The sequence below is a fragment of the Pan troglodytes genome, chromosome 2 (genome assembly GCF_028858775.2).
Source record: "Pan troglodytes isolate AG18354 chromosome 2, NHGRI_mPanTro3-v2.0_pri, whole genome shotgun sequence".
Taxonomy (NCBI): Eukaryota; Metazoa; Chordata; class Mammalia; order Primates; family Hominidae; genus Pan; species Pan troglodytes.
The window spans coordinates 42,548,886-42,566,347 of NC_086015.1; the positions used below are offsets into that span (position 1 = coordinate 42,548,886).

The following is a 17,462-nucleotide window of genomic DNA, read 5'->3' on the forward strand; positions in this document are numbered from 1 at the left end:
GTGTTCTGGCAAGGCTGGGAGGAGGAGGAGCCTGGAGCCTTTGAGGGGTTGGAAGAGATGCTGTTACAGAGGTTGGCAGGACTGGGGAGACCTCTGAGGGGTTTGCCTTGATCCTGAGGCAATAGAAAGCCACTGTGCAGTCTTATCCAGAGGGTAATTATCTTGGATGAAAATATCACTCTGGTAGCTGAGTGGAGAAGAGTTTGGAATGGATGAGGTTAGAGGAAGGAGCTTCCCTGGTGGCCTCCATGAGGCGATATGCTGGCTGGCCTCACCCAAGGAAGGGACAATAAAATGGAGCCAAAAGGTGGGATTTGAAAGACACGAAGGAGGTGGAGCCAACGGGGCTTGGACCAGGTGAGGGGTGAGAGGTGAGGGCTGCATGCGGCTGAGGATGGATTTGTGGGACCACCTTCACAGATAGGCTCAGGGTGAGGCAGAGGAGCTCAGAGTTGGCTGGGCTGGGCCTGAAAGCTCTGGAGATGTCCAAAGTAAGCAGCTGAATCTGCTGGCCTGGGGGTCCAAGGAGAGACCTGGCCTCAGGAAAAGATCAAGACTCTTCAAAGCCGTAGGAGGGGAAAAGAATGTGTTTTCCACTCTTTCTGGGAGAGAGCACAGGGCCTAAAGAACTTGAACATTAGTCAGACACCAGAGGATGTTCTGCTAAGGGAGGCTGAAAAGGCACAGTCAATAAGATGGGAGGAGACACAGGCAACAAAATAAAAAATAGACAATGGAGTTCATGAAAATTAAAGTTTTGTGCATCCCAAGACATTATCAACAGAGTAAAAAGGCAACCCACAGAATGGGGAAAAATATGTGCAAATCATATATCTGATAAAGAATTAATATCCAGAATATACAGAGAACTTCTTAAAGTCAACAATGACAAAGAAAACAACCAAATTCAAAGGACCTGAATAGACATTTCTCCAAAGAAGAAATATAAATGATGAATAAGCACATGAAAAGATATTCAGCGTAACTGATCATTAGGGAAATGCAGATCAAAACTACAATGAGGCCGGGCACAGTGGCTCACACCTGTAATCCCAGCACTTTGGGAGGCCAAAGTGGGCAGATCACTTGAGGTCAGGAGTTTGAGACCAGCCTGGCCAAGATGGTGAAACCCCATCTCTACTAAAAACACAAAAATTAGCTGGTGGTGGTTGGTGCCTGTAGTTCCAGCTACTCGGGAAGCTGAGGCAGGAGAATCACTTGAACCGGAGAGGTGGAGGTTGCAGTGAGCTGAGATCGTGCCATTACACTCTAGCCTGGGCGACAGAGTGGGACTCCATCTCAAAAAACAAAAAGCAAACAAACAAAAAAACTACAATGAGATACCATCTCAGACAGATTAGGATGACTGCTATTTGAAAAAAACAGAAAATAACAAGAGTTGATGAGGATGTAGACAAACTGGAACCCTTGTGCTGTGGGAGACAGTATGGCAGTTCCTAAAAAAATTAAAAATAAAATTGCCATATGAAACAGCAATTCCACTTCTGGGTACCTACCCAAAAGAATTCAAGGCAAGGTCTCAGATATTTGTGCACTCATGTTCACAGTAGCATTATTTACAATAGCTAAAATGTGGAAGCAACGGAAGTGTCCCTCAGTGGGTGAGAGGACAAGCAAAATACATACAATGGAATATTATTCAGCCTTAAAAAGGATGTAAATTCTGAAAATTTATGAAAAAAATTAAGAAAAAATTCTGAAAATCCTGAAAAAATTCCTAAAAAGGAAGGAAATATGTTGTGACCTGGATGAACCTTGAGGACATCCAGTCAAGTGAAATAAGCCAGTCACAAGAGGACAAATATTGTATGATTCCACTTATATAAGGCACTTAGGGTAGTCAAATTTGTCAAATATTATATGATTCCACTTATATAAGGCGTTTAGGATAGTCGAATTTGTCAAATATTGTATGATTCCACTTATATAAGGCACTTAGAGTAGTCAAATTTGTAGGGATGAAAAGCAGAATGGCAGCTCCCTGGGGCTGGGGGAAGGGAGGAGTGGGGAGTTAGTGTTTAATGGGTGCAGGGTGGTAATTTGGGCTGACAGAAAAGTTCTTGACATGGACGGTGGTGATGGTGGTACCACAGTGTGCATGTGCTTACTGCTACAGAACTGTACGCTTAAACCATGGTTATGATGGTCAGTGTTATGCTCTCAGCAAGTTCCCCAGACTTGCTCAGGAGGAGGCCATCTCCCAGGCCCTCGGTCCTCCGCTACCACTCTTGTCAAATCTCAGCACAAGGACAGGGCCTAGACCAGGTCATGTAAGCCATTTATTGGTTTGTTTTAAAAATATGTATTTTATTTATACATGAAGTTTGGTGAGAAGTGCTCGATTAGTTCAGACAACATCTGGCACTTGATGTCTGTCCTTCCCTCCTTTTTCCTACTCTCTTCTCCCCTCCTTGTGCAGTTCTGGAAATTAAAAAGGTGACAGCCAGGCTAAAAGCTAAGGGTTGGGTCCAGCTCACCTCCCACCCCCAACCACACCGTCTGCAGCCAGCCCCAGGCACCTGTCTCAAAGCTCCCGGGCTGTCCACACACACAAAAACCACAGTCTCCTTCCGGCCAGCTGGGCTGGCAGCCCGACCTGCCTCCCAACCGCATTCCTGCCTGTGTAGCAGGCGGGGAGCGCCCAGGAGGGGCACATACCTCTCCAAGCCTTGAGAGCAAAGCATGGAGATCTACAAAAATAGGATTTCCACTTGGAGAAATGTCGCTGGGACAGTTAAACCATGTCCCACACTGGACTCAAAGGGAACACAGGAGAAGAGAACTAGATCTGTCAGGGGCATGGGTTGGGTCTGGGGTTGCCACCAAGGGAACTGGGGTGACAAGAAGAAACATAATACTTTACTCGCCGGCAATGCCCCCTTCAGCACTGCCACAAATGTCCAGCCCTCCGACAGCTTGGCGAGGTAGGTTAGGAGCAGCCAGCCCAGAGCGGGCAGGTGAGACTGAGGTGGCCTGGGAGGCATGCGCCCGGTGGAGGGGCTCCATGGGAGAGCTGGAATGGGGCAGCCAAGCCCCTGCCTGCTCAGGCTTCACCAGTTGACCCTGTTACCTCAGGATGACAGTTCTCTATGTTAAAAGATTTGCATATGCTAAATAGGATTGTCAGCAGCTGAAGAGGTCCTGGGGGTGATTGGACTAGTAAAATATTTTTCCCTGAAAAAGCCTTTTCACAAGACCTATGGGACCACCTGGATCTTGCCCCAAAGAGGTCCTCTGTGTGGGTGCCATCAGGATCCCGGGCTGAGCCAGAGAGGCTGGGCCTGACCACAGTGCCCCCTCTCTCAAAGGTGCCATGGTTCATTCCCCTCTAAGGGCACGAGAACTGGGCCTGACCATCCCTTTCCCTGCACAGGGCGCAGGGCCAAGCTCTGCTCCCCACTCCCATGTCTCTGTGTCTGGAGAGGAGCTGGGGACCACACAGAAAACTCCTCCGCGTATGGTCCAGAGAGCCCTGGGAGATGGCCAGTTTCCTCTCTTCAGGCAGGCTGAGGGGCCGCCATGGCTCAGGGCTGGTGAACTTCTTAGCCCCAAACCCACATGGCTCAGCCTTCTCTTCCGTTGGCTGGCTGGGCAGGGCCTGCCAGGTTCCAGGAGCAAGGACAAGCTGCATGCCAGGCCGTGAATGGGGCTTGCACCCTTGTGTCCTTTGGTTTTGTGAATACTCTTACAGGAGGGGAAGAAAAGGCAACTATCAGTGCCTAGGGCCAGCCCTGGGACCCAGGCCACTCTCCTCTGGAAGCCTTTTATTTTTGTAGGACTGACAATATGACCTGCGTGAAAACACAGGGGGAAAATGGGACCTTGGAGACAATAGAGGGCCAGAGTGAGCCCCGTGGACAAGAACCCCATCCTTGGGGGGCCGGCAGGGAAAGGCCTGTCTCCCTTAGGCTGGGAGCCTGGGTCCCACGGCCTGTGTCTGGCCTCCGTGTGTGAGGACTGTGTGTGTGTGCTTGTGTGAGTGGGGGGTTCAGCCCTCCCAGCATCTCAGGTCAAGTGGGAGGGGGACCCCATTCGACCCCTGGGCAGTGAAGACCTGTGGGAGCCACACTGGATTCCACTTCTGCTTTGAGAACAGAGTTCCGGCTGCTCCATAGACACTCTTGTTCAGGGTTAAGAAGAGACAGTGTGAATTGCTGCCCATGTCCATGGAAAAATCCTTAGTTCTTTGCTCAAGTAAAAAAATATCAAATATAATAAATTTATGAAAGCCCATTCACAACATATACAGTCTCAGTTTTATATTTCGCCTCAGCAGCTGGGATGAAGTTGCTTTCCAGAGCTGCAGGGCATTGTCTGACCAGACCAGGTCACAGGTCTATCTGAGGCCTCCAAGCACAGGCCAACTGCTCCGGCTGTCCACGCGGCGCCACAGAACTCTGCCTGGTTGATCTGCGGGGCCGAGGCCCATTTCTTACTCCCAAAGCCAGGAAGGCCCCAGGCTGGTTTGTGACTGACTGCATTTAGGTTTGCCATGGTGAAAAAGGCTGCTTTTCAGTGTGTCCTGGCCAGCCAGGCCGAGGCTCACACGATGGACTCACGGTCCCTGTCCGGAGAAGGGGGGAAGTCGGCGAGATCTTCACTGTGGCTGTAGTCAGACCCCCGCACCTGGAGGTTATCGCTGGTGGCTCTAGTGACACTGTCATAGGAGGGTGGGAAGGAAGTGGAGGAGATGGAGGAGCTGGAGGGTGGGCCAAGGGATCGGGAGAAGTTCTCACTCATCATGTAGGCAATGAGGCCCTCTCGCTCAGGGGCATCCTCTTCGGAGAGGCCGCTGCCCGCCTGCTGACGGAAGAGGAAGGAGGCATGCTTCAAAGAGCGTTGCAGCAGGTGCCTGCGGAAGGCTCTCTGGATAACCGTGGCCGACACCTCTTCGTGCTTGCGCCGGAGTGTGGTGGTGATGGGCTCATAGGAGATCTTGGATGGGTTGGCTGCCATGAACTTCTCCTCCATCTGGATCTTCAGGGCGTCCATCTCCCCAGACTCCCCCAGGACCCTTTTGGTGAAGGCAAAGAGGATGTCCATGCAATGGATGCGGTCCCCACTCACCATGGGCAGGTCCATGTTGATGAGGCTTATCTGGTTGGGCTTGGCGATACGGAGTGGCTCAGACAGGGCATCGGCAAAGTCAGACAGGACCGAATACTCAATAAACTGAGTGGCCTCTGGGTCAAACTTCTCCCAGATCTCATAGAACATATCGAAGTCATCCTCACTCAGGGGCTCAGTGCTCTCCTCCGTGGCCACGCTGAAGTTCTCCAGGATGATGGCAATGTACATGTTGACCACGATGAGGAAGGAGATGATGATGTAGGTGGTGAAGAAGAGGATGCCCACAGCTGGGCTCCCGCAGTCCCCCCGAGAGCCATTGCTGTTGGGCAGAGTGGGGTCGCAGTAGGGCGGCCCAGTGTTGAGGATGGGGCTGAGGAGGCCATCCCAGCCGGCCGACGTGGTGATCTGGAAGAGGCACAGCATGCTGTTGGCGAAGGTCTGGAAGTTGAACATGTCATCGATGCCAGCCTCCCACTTGACATAAGCGAAGTTGGCCATGCCAAAGATGGAGTAGATGAACATGACGAGGAAGAGCAGCAGCCCGATGTTGAAGAGGGCAGGCAGGGACATCATGAGGGCAAAGAGCAGCGTGCGGATCCCCTTGGCCCCTCGGATCAGTCTGAGGATGCGGCCTATTCGGGCCAGGCGGATGACTCGGAAGAGCGTCGGGGAGAAGAAGTACTTCTGGATGATGTCCGAGAGCACAGTGCCTGTGGGAAACAACAGAGACTGTGGCTACTGGTGGCACCTCTGTCTTCCAGCCAGCATCACTGTGCAGGGGTTGGCGGTGGGGGGGTCTCTATATGGCAAGGAGCCAAGGAGAGGCGGCCCTTCCAGGATTGCTTCCACTGGGCATGCTAGGACTCTGCCTGCTCCTGTCTGTCTGAGTCTCCATGTCTGCATCTGTGACCCAGAAAAATGGGTCCTTTGCAGGGTTCCTTCTCAGCCCCCTCATTCCTTAATCTTCAGTGTGTACCTGCACAATAGAGCTGTCCTAGGCCCATCTTCTACATCTTGGGTTCTCAGGCCAGAGGGGATCTGCTTAGTATCCTGCCCACCCAGCTTGGGCCAGAACTCAGGTCTTTTAGCTCCTTGCTATTCAAAGTGTGGTTTGAGGACCAGCAGCCTTGGGATCTCCTAGGTGCTTATCAGAAATGCAGAATCTCAGCTCCACCCCAGCCCATTGCATCTTAAGAAGCCCAGATGATTTATGTGCCCATCGAAGGGCATGAAACACTGGCCCAGAAATCAGTGCTCCCTGATGCCACGCCATGGCCAGTGTCTTCTCTCAGCTTCTCTGTGATGGTTCTTATCGCTCTCCTAACTCTGCCTCCTTTGAGAGCGTCACTGCCCCTGGGTCTCCTGTGACTACCTGGGTTTGGAGTTTTAAGGGGCATGGATATAAATCATGGAATAAAGAGTGAAATAAACTTGTCTTATATGGCCCAAGTGCCCTTTCCAGACTCCTTATATAACAATGTCACTGACTGACATGGGTCCAGTGTTTACGATCACTGGGGCAATGGGCCGAGCACTTTATAGCCATCATTTCATTTAGTCCTTCCCATTGTCCTAGGAAGTGAGCAGATGCCATCATCCTCATCTTCCAGAAGAGGAAACAGAGGTGAGGTAACTTACCCAAGTTGCCACCTAGTGAGTGAGAAGCTGGGATTTGACTCAGACTTTCGGGCTCCAAGTTGATCTCTTAACCACTCCTCCTCTCTGGTACCGCCCAAACAGCGGGCCAGGAGAGATCCCAAAGTACATGCTGAACCTTCCAAAGCCTCTGAGACTGTCCCTCAATGGTTCCATTCCTGCTGCTGACATCCTGCATTCTCTAAAACTCCTCTCCAGTCCCATAAGGCACGCTCTCACCCTCATCCTGCTTGAGACCCCCCAGAGATTCCTGACCCTACTTTGTGCTTCCATCTGCCTGTCACTATAGCCACAGCAGTGCCTGCCTTAGCCCCTGCATTATCCTTTACATTTACCAGAGGCAGAGGTTGTATATGGCAGAAAGATGAAAGTCACAGTCACCGCAAGGCAGAGCCCCATGGGGGTAGAGTTAAAGAGTTTGGGCTCTGAGCACAAGTGACAAAACAAAAAATATAAGTAAACTGGACTTCATTAACATGTAAAACTTTTGTGCTTTAATAGACACCACTAGGAAATGAAAAAACTCACAGACTAGGAGAAAATATTTTTAAGTCATATATCTGATAAGAGACTATGATCCAGAATACGTAAAGAACTCTTACAACTCAACAATAAAAAGAGAAATAACCCAATTAAAAATGAGCTAAGGATCTGAATAGAGATTTCTCCAAGGAAGATATATAAATGACCAACACGCACATGGAAAGATGTCCTGCATCGTTAGTCATCAGTCATTTGCTTTTGCAAACCAAAACCTCAGTGAGATATCACTTCATACCCACTAGGAGGGCTCCTATAAAAAGAATGCAGGCAATAACAAGTGTTGGTGAGGGCGAAATAATTGGAATCCTCATACATTGACAGCGAGAATGTAAAAAGGTGCAGCCATATTGAAAAACAGTTTGGTGGTCCCTCAAAATTTTAGATAAGTGGTTTTCAGGGGTGAGGGAGAGGGGGAATGAATGGGGATTGACTATTAAATGGGTAGAGTTTCCTTTGGGGAAAGGAATATATTCTAAAATTAGGTAGTGGTGATGGTTGCAAAGCTCTGTGCATATATTAAAAAACACTGAATTGTATACTTTAAAGTGACTTTAAAGTTAACCGTGAATTTTATGGTATGTGAATTATGTCTCAGTAAAGCTGTTATATAAAAAAAAGATCTGGGCTCCGAGGTCAAACAGACATGGGTCAGGATTGGGTCTCTGCTTCTCCCTAGCTGCACAATCTCCCTCCTTTGATGCTGAATTGACTGGGTGAATTGCATGAGGCAGGTGATGTCTGAAGGAGTCTGGCATACACATTGGCGGTTAGCTCCAGAATTTTCCATCTTCAGGGATAATTTCTACTCTGGAGGGCCACCTATCCCCCATCCCTGGGGACCCACCTCATCCTGAGCTTCCTTCTCCTTCAACCTAAGTGCAGGCAGAATTAGCCTCCACAGCACCCACTCCCATTCCCAGACTCATCCTTGAAGCTCTCTAAGCAGTTAGAGAACTGTGTTCCCAGGTCCTCTAGAGGGTGGGGCCAGGAGCAAGTGCTGGGTCCTCTGCCAGGTTGGTCTCCTTGGCCCAAGTGGGGCCTTCCAGATAAGTTCTCTCTGGAGAGGTGTGTGTGCGTGTATGTGTGAGGGGAGAAGGGGGGTGAGAAATGCACTGAAAAAAATTATGAAAGAAGCTAGGGTTGTACGTGGCATTCAGCAGAGACCCAGGGGCTGGAGGAGAGGCCTGGCTGGGGAGGGCTTCTCCGTCCAGCTGACTTGTATACCCACCCACGATGGAGAGGATGACAACCACGAAGTCGAAGATATTCCAGCTGTTGGTGAAGTAATAGTGGCGCAGGGCAGCCAGCTTGACAATACACTCGCCTGTGAAGATGGCCACAAAGAGCAGGTTGATCTTGGCCAAGATGTTGATTTTCTCGGGACTTTGGTCATCTGTCTCCACCATCATGGTCACCATATTCAAGCAGATCAGAAACATGATGGTGACGTCAAAGGCCTGCTTGGTCACAATGTCGAATATGAAGCCCTGGTACTTGTTCTGAAAGGAGAGGCAAATGGAAAGTGCTCAGCAGGGCCCTTGGGGAGGCTGGCAAATGCCTGTTGCTGCCTCTCATCCCAGACCACCCACCCTCCCACTCTACCCTCTAGTGAGCCCAAAGCCCCTGCAACACTGCCACAGAGAGTGCAGAGGAAAAAGTCCTGGAGGCTAAAGCCACTGGCTGTCCTGCTGAAATGCTTCCTGGGCTTCAAGGCCCATCCCCAGAGCTCCATCTTCCATGAGGCCTTTCATGATGGATCTTCAGGGAGAGATTGTTCCTGCCCTGAGCATCCTTAGCACGCTGTTCATTGTGCTTCCCTTTTAGTTCCCACAGTCTGAAGGCTCAAGGGCAAATTTAAACTTCAACCTTAGTAATTATGTCAGTGCTTAGATTAATATATTTTCTCTTTTTTATGGAATTTATTTTATTTATTCTACTAACCATATTTGTATGTGTCTTTAATTGTAAATCAGCCCAGATTATTTGGGGGAAGAAATAAGATTATATATATATATATATATATATATATATATATATTTTTTTTTTTTCTGTTCTCCCACTTGGAAAAGATTATAAATAACACACACACACACACACACACACACACACTCACACACACACACAATTTTTTGGATAATGGCTTGATCGGGCCAAGGGAGTCAGTCTTGGAGAGGACCCCGCTCTCCAGAGCTCTTGGCTCTCCCCACCAGGTGACTCAGGAATCCGGCTCCCTGACTGTTCTGGGGGTCCAAGGATGAGGCTCTGAGTGGGGTGGGGTGGGGCTGTGAAGGCTGTACTGCTTTTCCTGGGGAAAGCCTGCATCCTGAGGGGAAGGAGGAGATTTGCTCAGGTACAGAGGGTTCCTGTGGGTGGGGAGTGTCCTGGGATGCTACATCCTTATCATACCTTCCTCCCTATCTATACGAGGCTGGGACCTCTCTTCATGATCAGACATCTGATAGTGCCCCTCAGGCTGGGCTGAAAGACTGTGAAGTGGCCCTGATAGCTGGCCATGTGGCATGAAAGCTTCCCAGGGACCCCAGAAGATCCTCCCCACTCCCACAAAACCAGGAGCCTGGCTCACCAGGGGCCGTGGGATGGGCTTCTGGGGCTTCTTGGAGCCCAGCTTCTTCATGGCATTGTAGTACTTCTTCTGCTCCTCTGTCATGAAGATGTCCTGGCCCCCTAAGTGCAAAGAGAAGGCACCAACCTCATTCTGGGGTTCTCAGAGGCCCCAGCATGGAGGGCACCAGGATCTTGCCTTCTTGATGAGGATGCCAGGGTCGACCACCTCCTGGCTTTCTCTCCTGGATAAAATATGTCCCTATTCTGCGCCACAGATTCTTCCCCAAATCTATTTATCCAGGAACCCTGTCCCTTTTCACCTTGAGATCTCTCTGGCTTTATGACCTGCAAATCCAGTATCCACCCCCCTACCCTTTTCTCCTCCCAGCTCAACCAGCCTTCAGGTTCTCTCCGTTCACTTGGTTTGCCTACAACCCAGTCATAGCCTCTCTGATGAAGCTCTGGGAGCCCAGGGCCTCTGCACAGGCCTTACCCATGACCTCTGATCATGGACCAGGTGAACAGTTGCAGCTCTTACCCCAGCTTCTCCCAGGAGTCTCATCTCTTAGGTGGATTAGGGCAGGCATGGGGCCTCCCACCAAAGCCCCTTCTTACGTTCTTACAGGCCTAGGCATGTTACATCCCTGGACACACCCTTCTCCCCACCTCATTCCAGCAGGAGCAAGAAGAGGACCATCCCCAACAGGGAAGGTGAGATGGGACCTGGAGCCTGAGTGGCCCCTCAATCCCCTGGCACCCGGCCCCACCCTGCCCAGCCCAGTGGGGAGCTGGTGCTCTACGTATCTTTTTCTTCTGTTGGTTGAAGTTGTCAATGATGACACCAATAAAGAGGTTCAGGGTGAAGAAAGACCCAAAGATGATGAAAATGACAAAATAGATGTACATGTAGAGGTTGTATTCCCACTGAGGCTGCTCTTCATACTGCAAGGGAGAAATCACACAGGGAGATCAGACAGGCTGGGGTCTCGGGGGTCACATGGGGAGGGGTGGGGAGCAGAGGCAGAGAGCTGGCTAGGGGTGTCCATTCTGTGGGAGAGAGGGTATATCTAGAGGAAGGTCACTAGCCCAGTTATGTGAGTCTGTGGGCCAGAGGTGGGTAGGGATAGAGGTGAGAGGAGTGGATGGTGGCAGGTGAGGACAGCAGACATGCTGAGCTCAGGGCTGGCAGAGTATCAGTGCTGGCAGAGTATCAGTGCCTGGCTCCGGCCCTGGGCCAATGGGAGGCTGGAGTACATGGGGACTTCTGTCAGTCTTCACTGGGCTGTTAGTGTGATCGGGTGGGGTGCTGGACAAAGAAGAAGCTTGATTTGCGTCTCTGTTGCTTCCACCCCATCCTCCTGGGGTAAAAGTCAGTAAACTACAGTGAGTTTAATTTGAAAGACATTTGAGAATTCTGGGACTTCTTAGGAGACCAAGCAACCTTGCCCCAGAGCCAGGCTTGGGCATTCCAGAGAGGCTGAACTCCAGAGTGACACGAGATCTTGCCCTTGTGGGCTGGGCTTTCAGATGCAGACACTGATTCCCTGGTGGCCAAGCAACCAGGAGCCTCAGGTGCCTGACTTGGTGGAAGAAGCCACTGTGGCAACCTACCCCCCTGGAGTCCACAGCTGCATACATAATGTCCATCCAGCCTTTAAATGTTGCCTGGGAGGAAAAGACAAGATTAAGACAATCATTTAATTCTGCACCTCGCTTGAGCTACTTAGGGCTCTGGTCTGAACAGATGAAGCCAGAAGCAAGCTTCTTATGAAAAGCAAGCCACCCCGCCTCACCCCTTCAGCAGCATCTAAATGCCTGGGTGGTCAGAGAAAGACCTTGTTTAGCGCTAGGGGTGGGGAGGGGAAGCAGCTGAGAAGATGCCCCAAGAAGGCCATGCAGCAGGGAATAAGCTTCTTGATTGAGGCCAAGAGTCTGAGGGGGCTTGCAGGAGGTCTGCCCTTCAGATCCACCCTCATTTCCATTTCTAAAACATCACAGAATCCTGACAGTGATTCTGTCAGGGAGACAGAGGTGGAACTTAGACTCTGTGTTCTAGACTCCAGGGCTGACCTGGTCCCCTTTGTCCTACATCTCAGAGAACCACGTGGCTTCTGCTCCATGGACTTTCAAGGGAAGTTCCCGAAGAATCTCAACCTTCCCTTGTACTTAAGGGGGTTCTTTTGTCAATGGTGTGTTGGTAAATGGTTAACAGCTGACGTCCCAGAAGAAAAGAAAAAACCCTGATTGTTGGTTTGCCAATTTCTCTTGTGTAAATATTCTCACCATGGTCGATTTCAGGTTACCAATGTGAAGTTACTCAATGGAGTTGAGAAGAGATGCAAAAGAGCTTAGCATTATGGTACTCCCACTGTACAGACATAATAGAAGTAAAAAGCCTCAAGAGCATAGATGATAATACTAAAATGTAATGATGAATCTTGAGTATTTATTACCTTTGTTTTAATATCATTTAGTTAATTTTATAAGTTTATAGAATTCAGTTTTTTATAATGGCTGTATTTAATAAACAGCTTGCAAAATTTCTGAAAATGTAACAGTGAGCTCTTGTGAGCTGGCACAAGCTGGCTGCAGCATACCACACCAAGGGAGTAAAGAGGGAGGCTGAACCAGAGAGGGCCCTAGTGCTGGTGGCATTGTCTGCCCTAGTCTGGGCTGCTATGCAGAAAGAGCCCAAGAGACAGGCTTGGTGTGAGACTGACTCCCCAGTGAAGTCTCATTTGTGTTTTTGGCCAAATCCAGTCCTGCCCCGAGCCTCTTTTTTTTTTTTTTTTGAGACAGAGTCTCTCTCTGTTGCCCAGGCTGGAGTGCAATGGTGTGATCTCAGCTCACTGCAACCTCTGCCTCCCGAGTTCAAGTGATTCTCCTGCCTCAGCCTCCTGAATAGCTGGGATTACAGGCGCGCAACACCACTACCAGCTAATTTTTGTATTTTTAGTAGAGATGGGGTTTCACCACATTGGCCAGGCTGGTCTCGAACTCCTGACCTCAAATGATCCACCTACCTCAGGCTCCCAAAGTGCTGGGATTACAAGTATGAGCTACCATGCCTGGCCCCCAAGCTTCCTTTCTAAGCACAAGCTCAGGTACACAAGCTTCCTGTGTCGAAGAATTCTTATGAGGCAGGTAGGGTAGAAGGGGAAGCTGAGGCTGCCCACAGTAGGCAAGCTACTCCAGCTCCCTGTACCAAGAGGCCCTTGACTATAAAGATAGCCCCGGAAATACTTTGGAAACTGCTGGGGACCACCCAAGGGTATGAGATATTTATGACTGAATTCTTCCCAAACACCGAGTGGCTTTGTCTGGAAAGGTCAGCAGTTCTTAGTCTACAAAAGGAGGCCTTTTCTTCCAAAGTTCTGACATTCTGAGGGACAATTGCAGGAATAGACAGCTCCTTGGGTTTGGTGCTAATCTACCATTCTCCACTAGGCAGTGCAGGGGAGTCTTTGTGGGACTACCACTGGGGCTTAAGGGATGGGTGAAGGTGTGAGTGGATGTATAAAGTTTCCAGGTGAGAGTCTGCTGAGTTTTCCTCTGCTTTGGGGACCAGAGACAGGTGTCTGGGCTTAAGATTGGAACAGCAAGACAAGCAAGTTGCAGCTCTATGCATTGTGGTTCTGTTGCATTGGTCAAGGCTAATGGTAGGTTAATTTTATGGAATGTGTGATAATCACCGAAGCCACCATACTCACAAAATCAGTGGAAACCCTAGAAGGATTGTGTGTGCTTAAACATTGCACGTCAAAGATGGAAATATATTCTTTTTTTTTTTTTTGATGGAGTCTGGCTCTGTCGCCCAGGCTGGAGTGCAGTGGTGAGATCTCAGCTCACTGCAAGCTCCACCTCCCGGGTTCACGCCATTCTCCTGCCTCAGCCTCCAGAGTAGCTGGGACTACAGGTGCCCACCACCATGCCCGGCTAATTTTTTTGTATTTTTAGTAGAGACAGGTTTTCACCGTGTTAGCCAGGATGGTCTCGATCTCCTGAACTCGTGATCCGCCCACCTTGGCCTCCCAAAGTGCTGGGATTACAAGTGTGAGCCACTGCGTCTGGCCGGAAATATGTTCTTTTAAACAACACAAGAGCTAACACTATATTTTATAACAGAGGGTGGCCACAGTTACAACTTTGCTAATAGTTCAGTTCCTGAGTAGTCTATGGTCTTTCATTTTTTAATCTGTGCCATCATACTGCCTAACTGATAGCCTGAAGAGATCAACTTGACTACTATGGGTTCTACAGCACCACAGACCATCCCCATACTCTGCAATTTGGAGACTGTGGTATCGGTTCTAGAACTGAAAGTCTGGGGATTTCCCAAGGAGCCAAATCCCTGGAGAGTCCTGAGCCTCCTTTGGGCACTGTGATCCTCCTATGAAGATCCAGCATGGCCCCACTGCCCCCCCTTCCTGCCCACATCATGGGTGATGGCCATGCTGCTCGACAGCCATTGGGAAGAAGGAAGTCCCTTCTCTCCAGGACTTACCACCTGCAGAAGGGCCAGGTACCCGGCCCCCACGTTGTCAAAGTTGACTTTCACCTTGGTCCAGTACAATTCTCCAGTCATGTTCAAGGACTCACACTGGCTCTTGTTGTTCACGATGGTGTAGTTCAAAGGCAAGTCTCCCTCTGTCTGGTTGATGCACCTCCCAAACTTCCCCGCAAAGAGGTTCACGCCCATGATGCTGAAGATGAGCCAGAAGATGAGGCAGACGAGGAGGACGTTCATGATGGACGGGATGGCGCCCACCAGGGCATTGACCACCACCTCAAGTGGACAGAGAAGTGGCTCAGTTCCTGGGGGTGCCCAGAGAACATGCCCTTTTCAAGACCCCCTGTCACCCCAAGAAAGAATGAACTCCCTGGCTGCAGGGGGCTGTGCAGGTGGGTGTGCAGATCCCACACTCGTGGGAGAGGCCAGCTCCATGGCTGGAAGCCCTGGTGGGGAGTGAGGGGAGTGCACCCTAGAGTCTGGTGTGGCTTCAGAACATCTGGTTTCCCTTCTTGGCCCTGCCCTGAATCTGTGATCTTTAAAATCTTATTTTCACCAAGGTGTGTGCTGATTGAGGATACCAGCAACTTGATGGGAAAGGACCTCTCAAAACATGTCCCCAAGACTGGGTTTCCTAACAATCCCATGAGTCCTTACATTTTTGGAGCTAAATTCTGGTTTATTTTAGGTTGTTGCTATTGGGATGGATGGGACCTCAGTGCAGTGTCTAGAGGGGGTTGTGGCAGTTCTCCAGTGCTCCCATAAGAGCACAGCCAGAGAGCAGGTGGCATGGGTACTCCCTGTGATACCCGCTCCCCAGTGAGGGGCTCTCAGATCCCATGGAGCCACAGCCTCACGCTCTGCATCTAGACTCACAGCACCCTGGAGAAGATTCCCTAATAGACACATTTGGGACCCTCCACCCCACTCATGGACCAAGTCTCCAGCTGTCCATGCATCAGGAACACATGTGCCACACAGACTGGAGGTGAAGCTGGGGTGGACTGTGTGGTGTGGGCCAGATGCCAGGTTGGGGGATGCTGTTCCCCAGCAGGCACGCTGAACCCTGGAACAGGGTGGAAAACCCAGCTCTTAGGACACCAAACATCTGGGTGTGAGTGAGGTGGGGAAGCCCTGGGAGTTTGCTCTTGGCTGGCTCTATGGCCAATGGCCACCGCAGAGGCATTCCTGGTACCTAGTGTCTCATTGCGTCCCTCTGGAATCAAATGTCCTTGCTCCCAAAGAGACATTTAACTCTGAACATTATCTTGTGGATGGTTTCCCACCAGGAATAAGCTATGTGTGTCTCCATGGATTGGGGGTGTGGGCAAGGTTCAAAGCCATCAACCAACTGGTAGGCTGAGCTGTGTGATGGTGCCTGCTGGGTCAGTGAGAGACAAACAAACATGTCTTCTGAAGCCACACAGAACTGGTATGTTTTGTTAAAAAAATACCCCACGCAAGTAAACACAAACACACACATGTGTATTTGTTTTCTTGCTATATATCACGGCTGATGTTTTTCTCGGTGCGCTTTCAAGTCTGCCTTATCTGCTCTCATTCTTTGGTAAAATGTGGTGACTTGAAAAATGCATAGGGATCTGCACTAGGAAAATGGTGCACAGGAGATCACTAAGCACGTGGTTATTTCCTCTACAGCCTCTGTCTGATGCTGGGAATGCAGCTTGCTCTATGCCTCTTCCCTCATCCTCCCAACCACAGCCCCTATCTGATGCTGGGAATGCAGCTTGCTCTATGCCTCTTCCCTCACCCTCCCGACCACAGCCCCACTGGCCATCACAGACAGAGGGCTGGCAGCCTGTGTCTGCCAGGAGGCAGGGCATGCAGAGGGGCACACAGAGTGGGCACACAGAGATGCAGCCCCGCAGGACAGCAGAAGCACAGGGGCCCTGGTGCCAGTGGCCTCGGGTGTAGCTGAGACTCCTGTGCCCAGCAAGTCTTGCTTCCTCTCCTTTGTCCGGTGCTCTCCCAGCCCTCATGGGAGCTCACAGGGCTTGAGGGTGGGCCCTGGAGGTGGGTTCTCACAGCTGCCTAGCCTCAGGGTGCCTCCATGCCCAGCTGTGCCTCTCCTGGAGGTTCTGGGCCATGCTCCTACCAAGTCAGCCTCGGCCACAGTCTCCGCGGCCATAGGACATCAGAAGCACAGGGAGAGGTCCTGGGTGGCAGTGGGCTGGGCCTGTGGGACCGCCTCCCACTCCCTGGTGGGAAGGCAGCCACCTCTCTTACCCTCATGCCCTCAAATCGTGACAGAGCTCTCAGAGGACGGAGTGCACGCAGTGTCCGCAGTGACTTGATGGGGCCCATCTCGGCAAAGCCCAGGGTGTTGGCCACCAGGCTGACCAGAGAGACCTGGGGGAGGCAAAGTAGAAATGGGGAGGATGGGAACAGCTCCCCACTGTTGGGGACAGACAGTAGGCCTTCTGGCCCCACTAAGACGGTGCTGGGTGCGAGAGAGCCACAGGCCTCCTGTGTCCACTCTTTATTAGTCCTAGGGTGGACTGTCATCACAGGCCAGCTCTGCACTGGGCCAGGCTTCCCAGAGCCCAAGCTGGGACGAGCCCAAGAGTATCCTGGCTTCTGGGCCTTTACTGAGAGGCTGCTATGTGTACTTCACATACATGCTCTGTAATAACCCTACTAACCCTGCGATGTTGCGATGCGTCACCTCTATTCTACAGATGGGAAAACTGAATTCCAAAGCCACTCTGCTGGTATGGCAGAGCAGGGACACAAAGCCTGGGCTTTTGGTCTCCACATTCTTTCCTTCAATTCCAATTCTTGGACCTGTCTCCTTCTTCACCAAAGAAGCCTTTTTTGGGGAAGGAGAGGCAGTCCTGGGTTAAGTAGGAGCAAATAGACAATCGTGGGGCATTTCCCCAAGGCCAGACTGTGCAGCATTTCAACATCTTCAAAGAAGATGGGGACTGGGTGGCACCAGGAGCCTCAGCTCTCTGTTCCCTCTGCCCCACCCCCCAGGGCACTCCCACTCTGTGGATTTTATCCTTCTAAAGCTCCATGGGCATCCACTCCCTTCTTACTTCACCGCTGGCCTGTGATCACAGGCCAAAAATGGCCT

The 17,462-nt window shown here is 50.7% G+C and overlaps 1 protein-coding gene across 5 annotated transcripts in view; it reads right to left on the minus strand.

The window, feature by feature from the left end:
• Positions 1 to 739: 739 nt before the first annotated feature.
• The window catches only part of SCN5A (sodium voltage-gated channel alpha subunit 5), a 103,305-nt gene continuing 86,582 nt past the window's right edge, over positions 740 to 17,462 (minus strand). For 4 of the 5 annotated variants that reach the window (XM_016940745.3, XM_016940743.3, XM_016940744.3 and 1 more), the window contains exons 22-28: positions 16,613 to 16,735; positions 14,360 to 14,641; positions 11,467 to 11,520; positions 10,660 to 10,797; positions 9,875 to 9,979; positions 8,519 to 8,789; positions 740 to 5,801 (exon numbers count right to left, since the gene is read on the minus strand). In XM_016940745.3, the coding sequence (XP_016796234.3) occupies positions 4,564 to 5,801; positions 8,519 to 8,789; positions 9,875 to 9,979; positions 10,660 to 10,797; positions 11,467 to 11,520; positions 14,360 to 14,641; positions 16,613 to 16,735 (2,211 nt within the window). In that variant the 3' untranslated portion in view covers positions 740 to 4,563. Of the gene's footprint in view, positions 5,802 to 8,518; positions 8,790 to 9,874; positions 9,980 to 10,655; positions 10,798 to 11,466; positions 11,521 to 14,359; positions 14,642 to 16,612; positions 16,736 to 17,462 lie in introns of all 5 variants that reach the window. The other variant, XM_063806702.1, reaches the window with a different exon arrangement.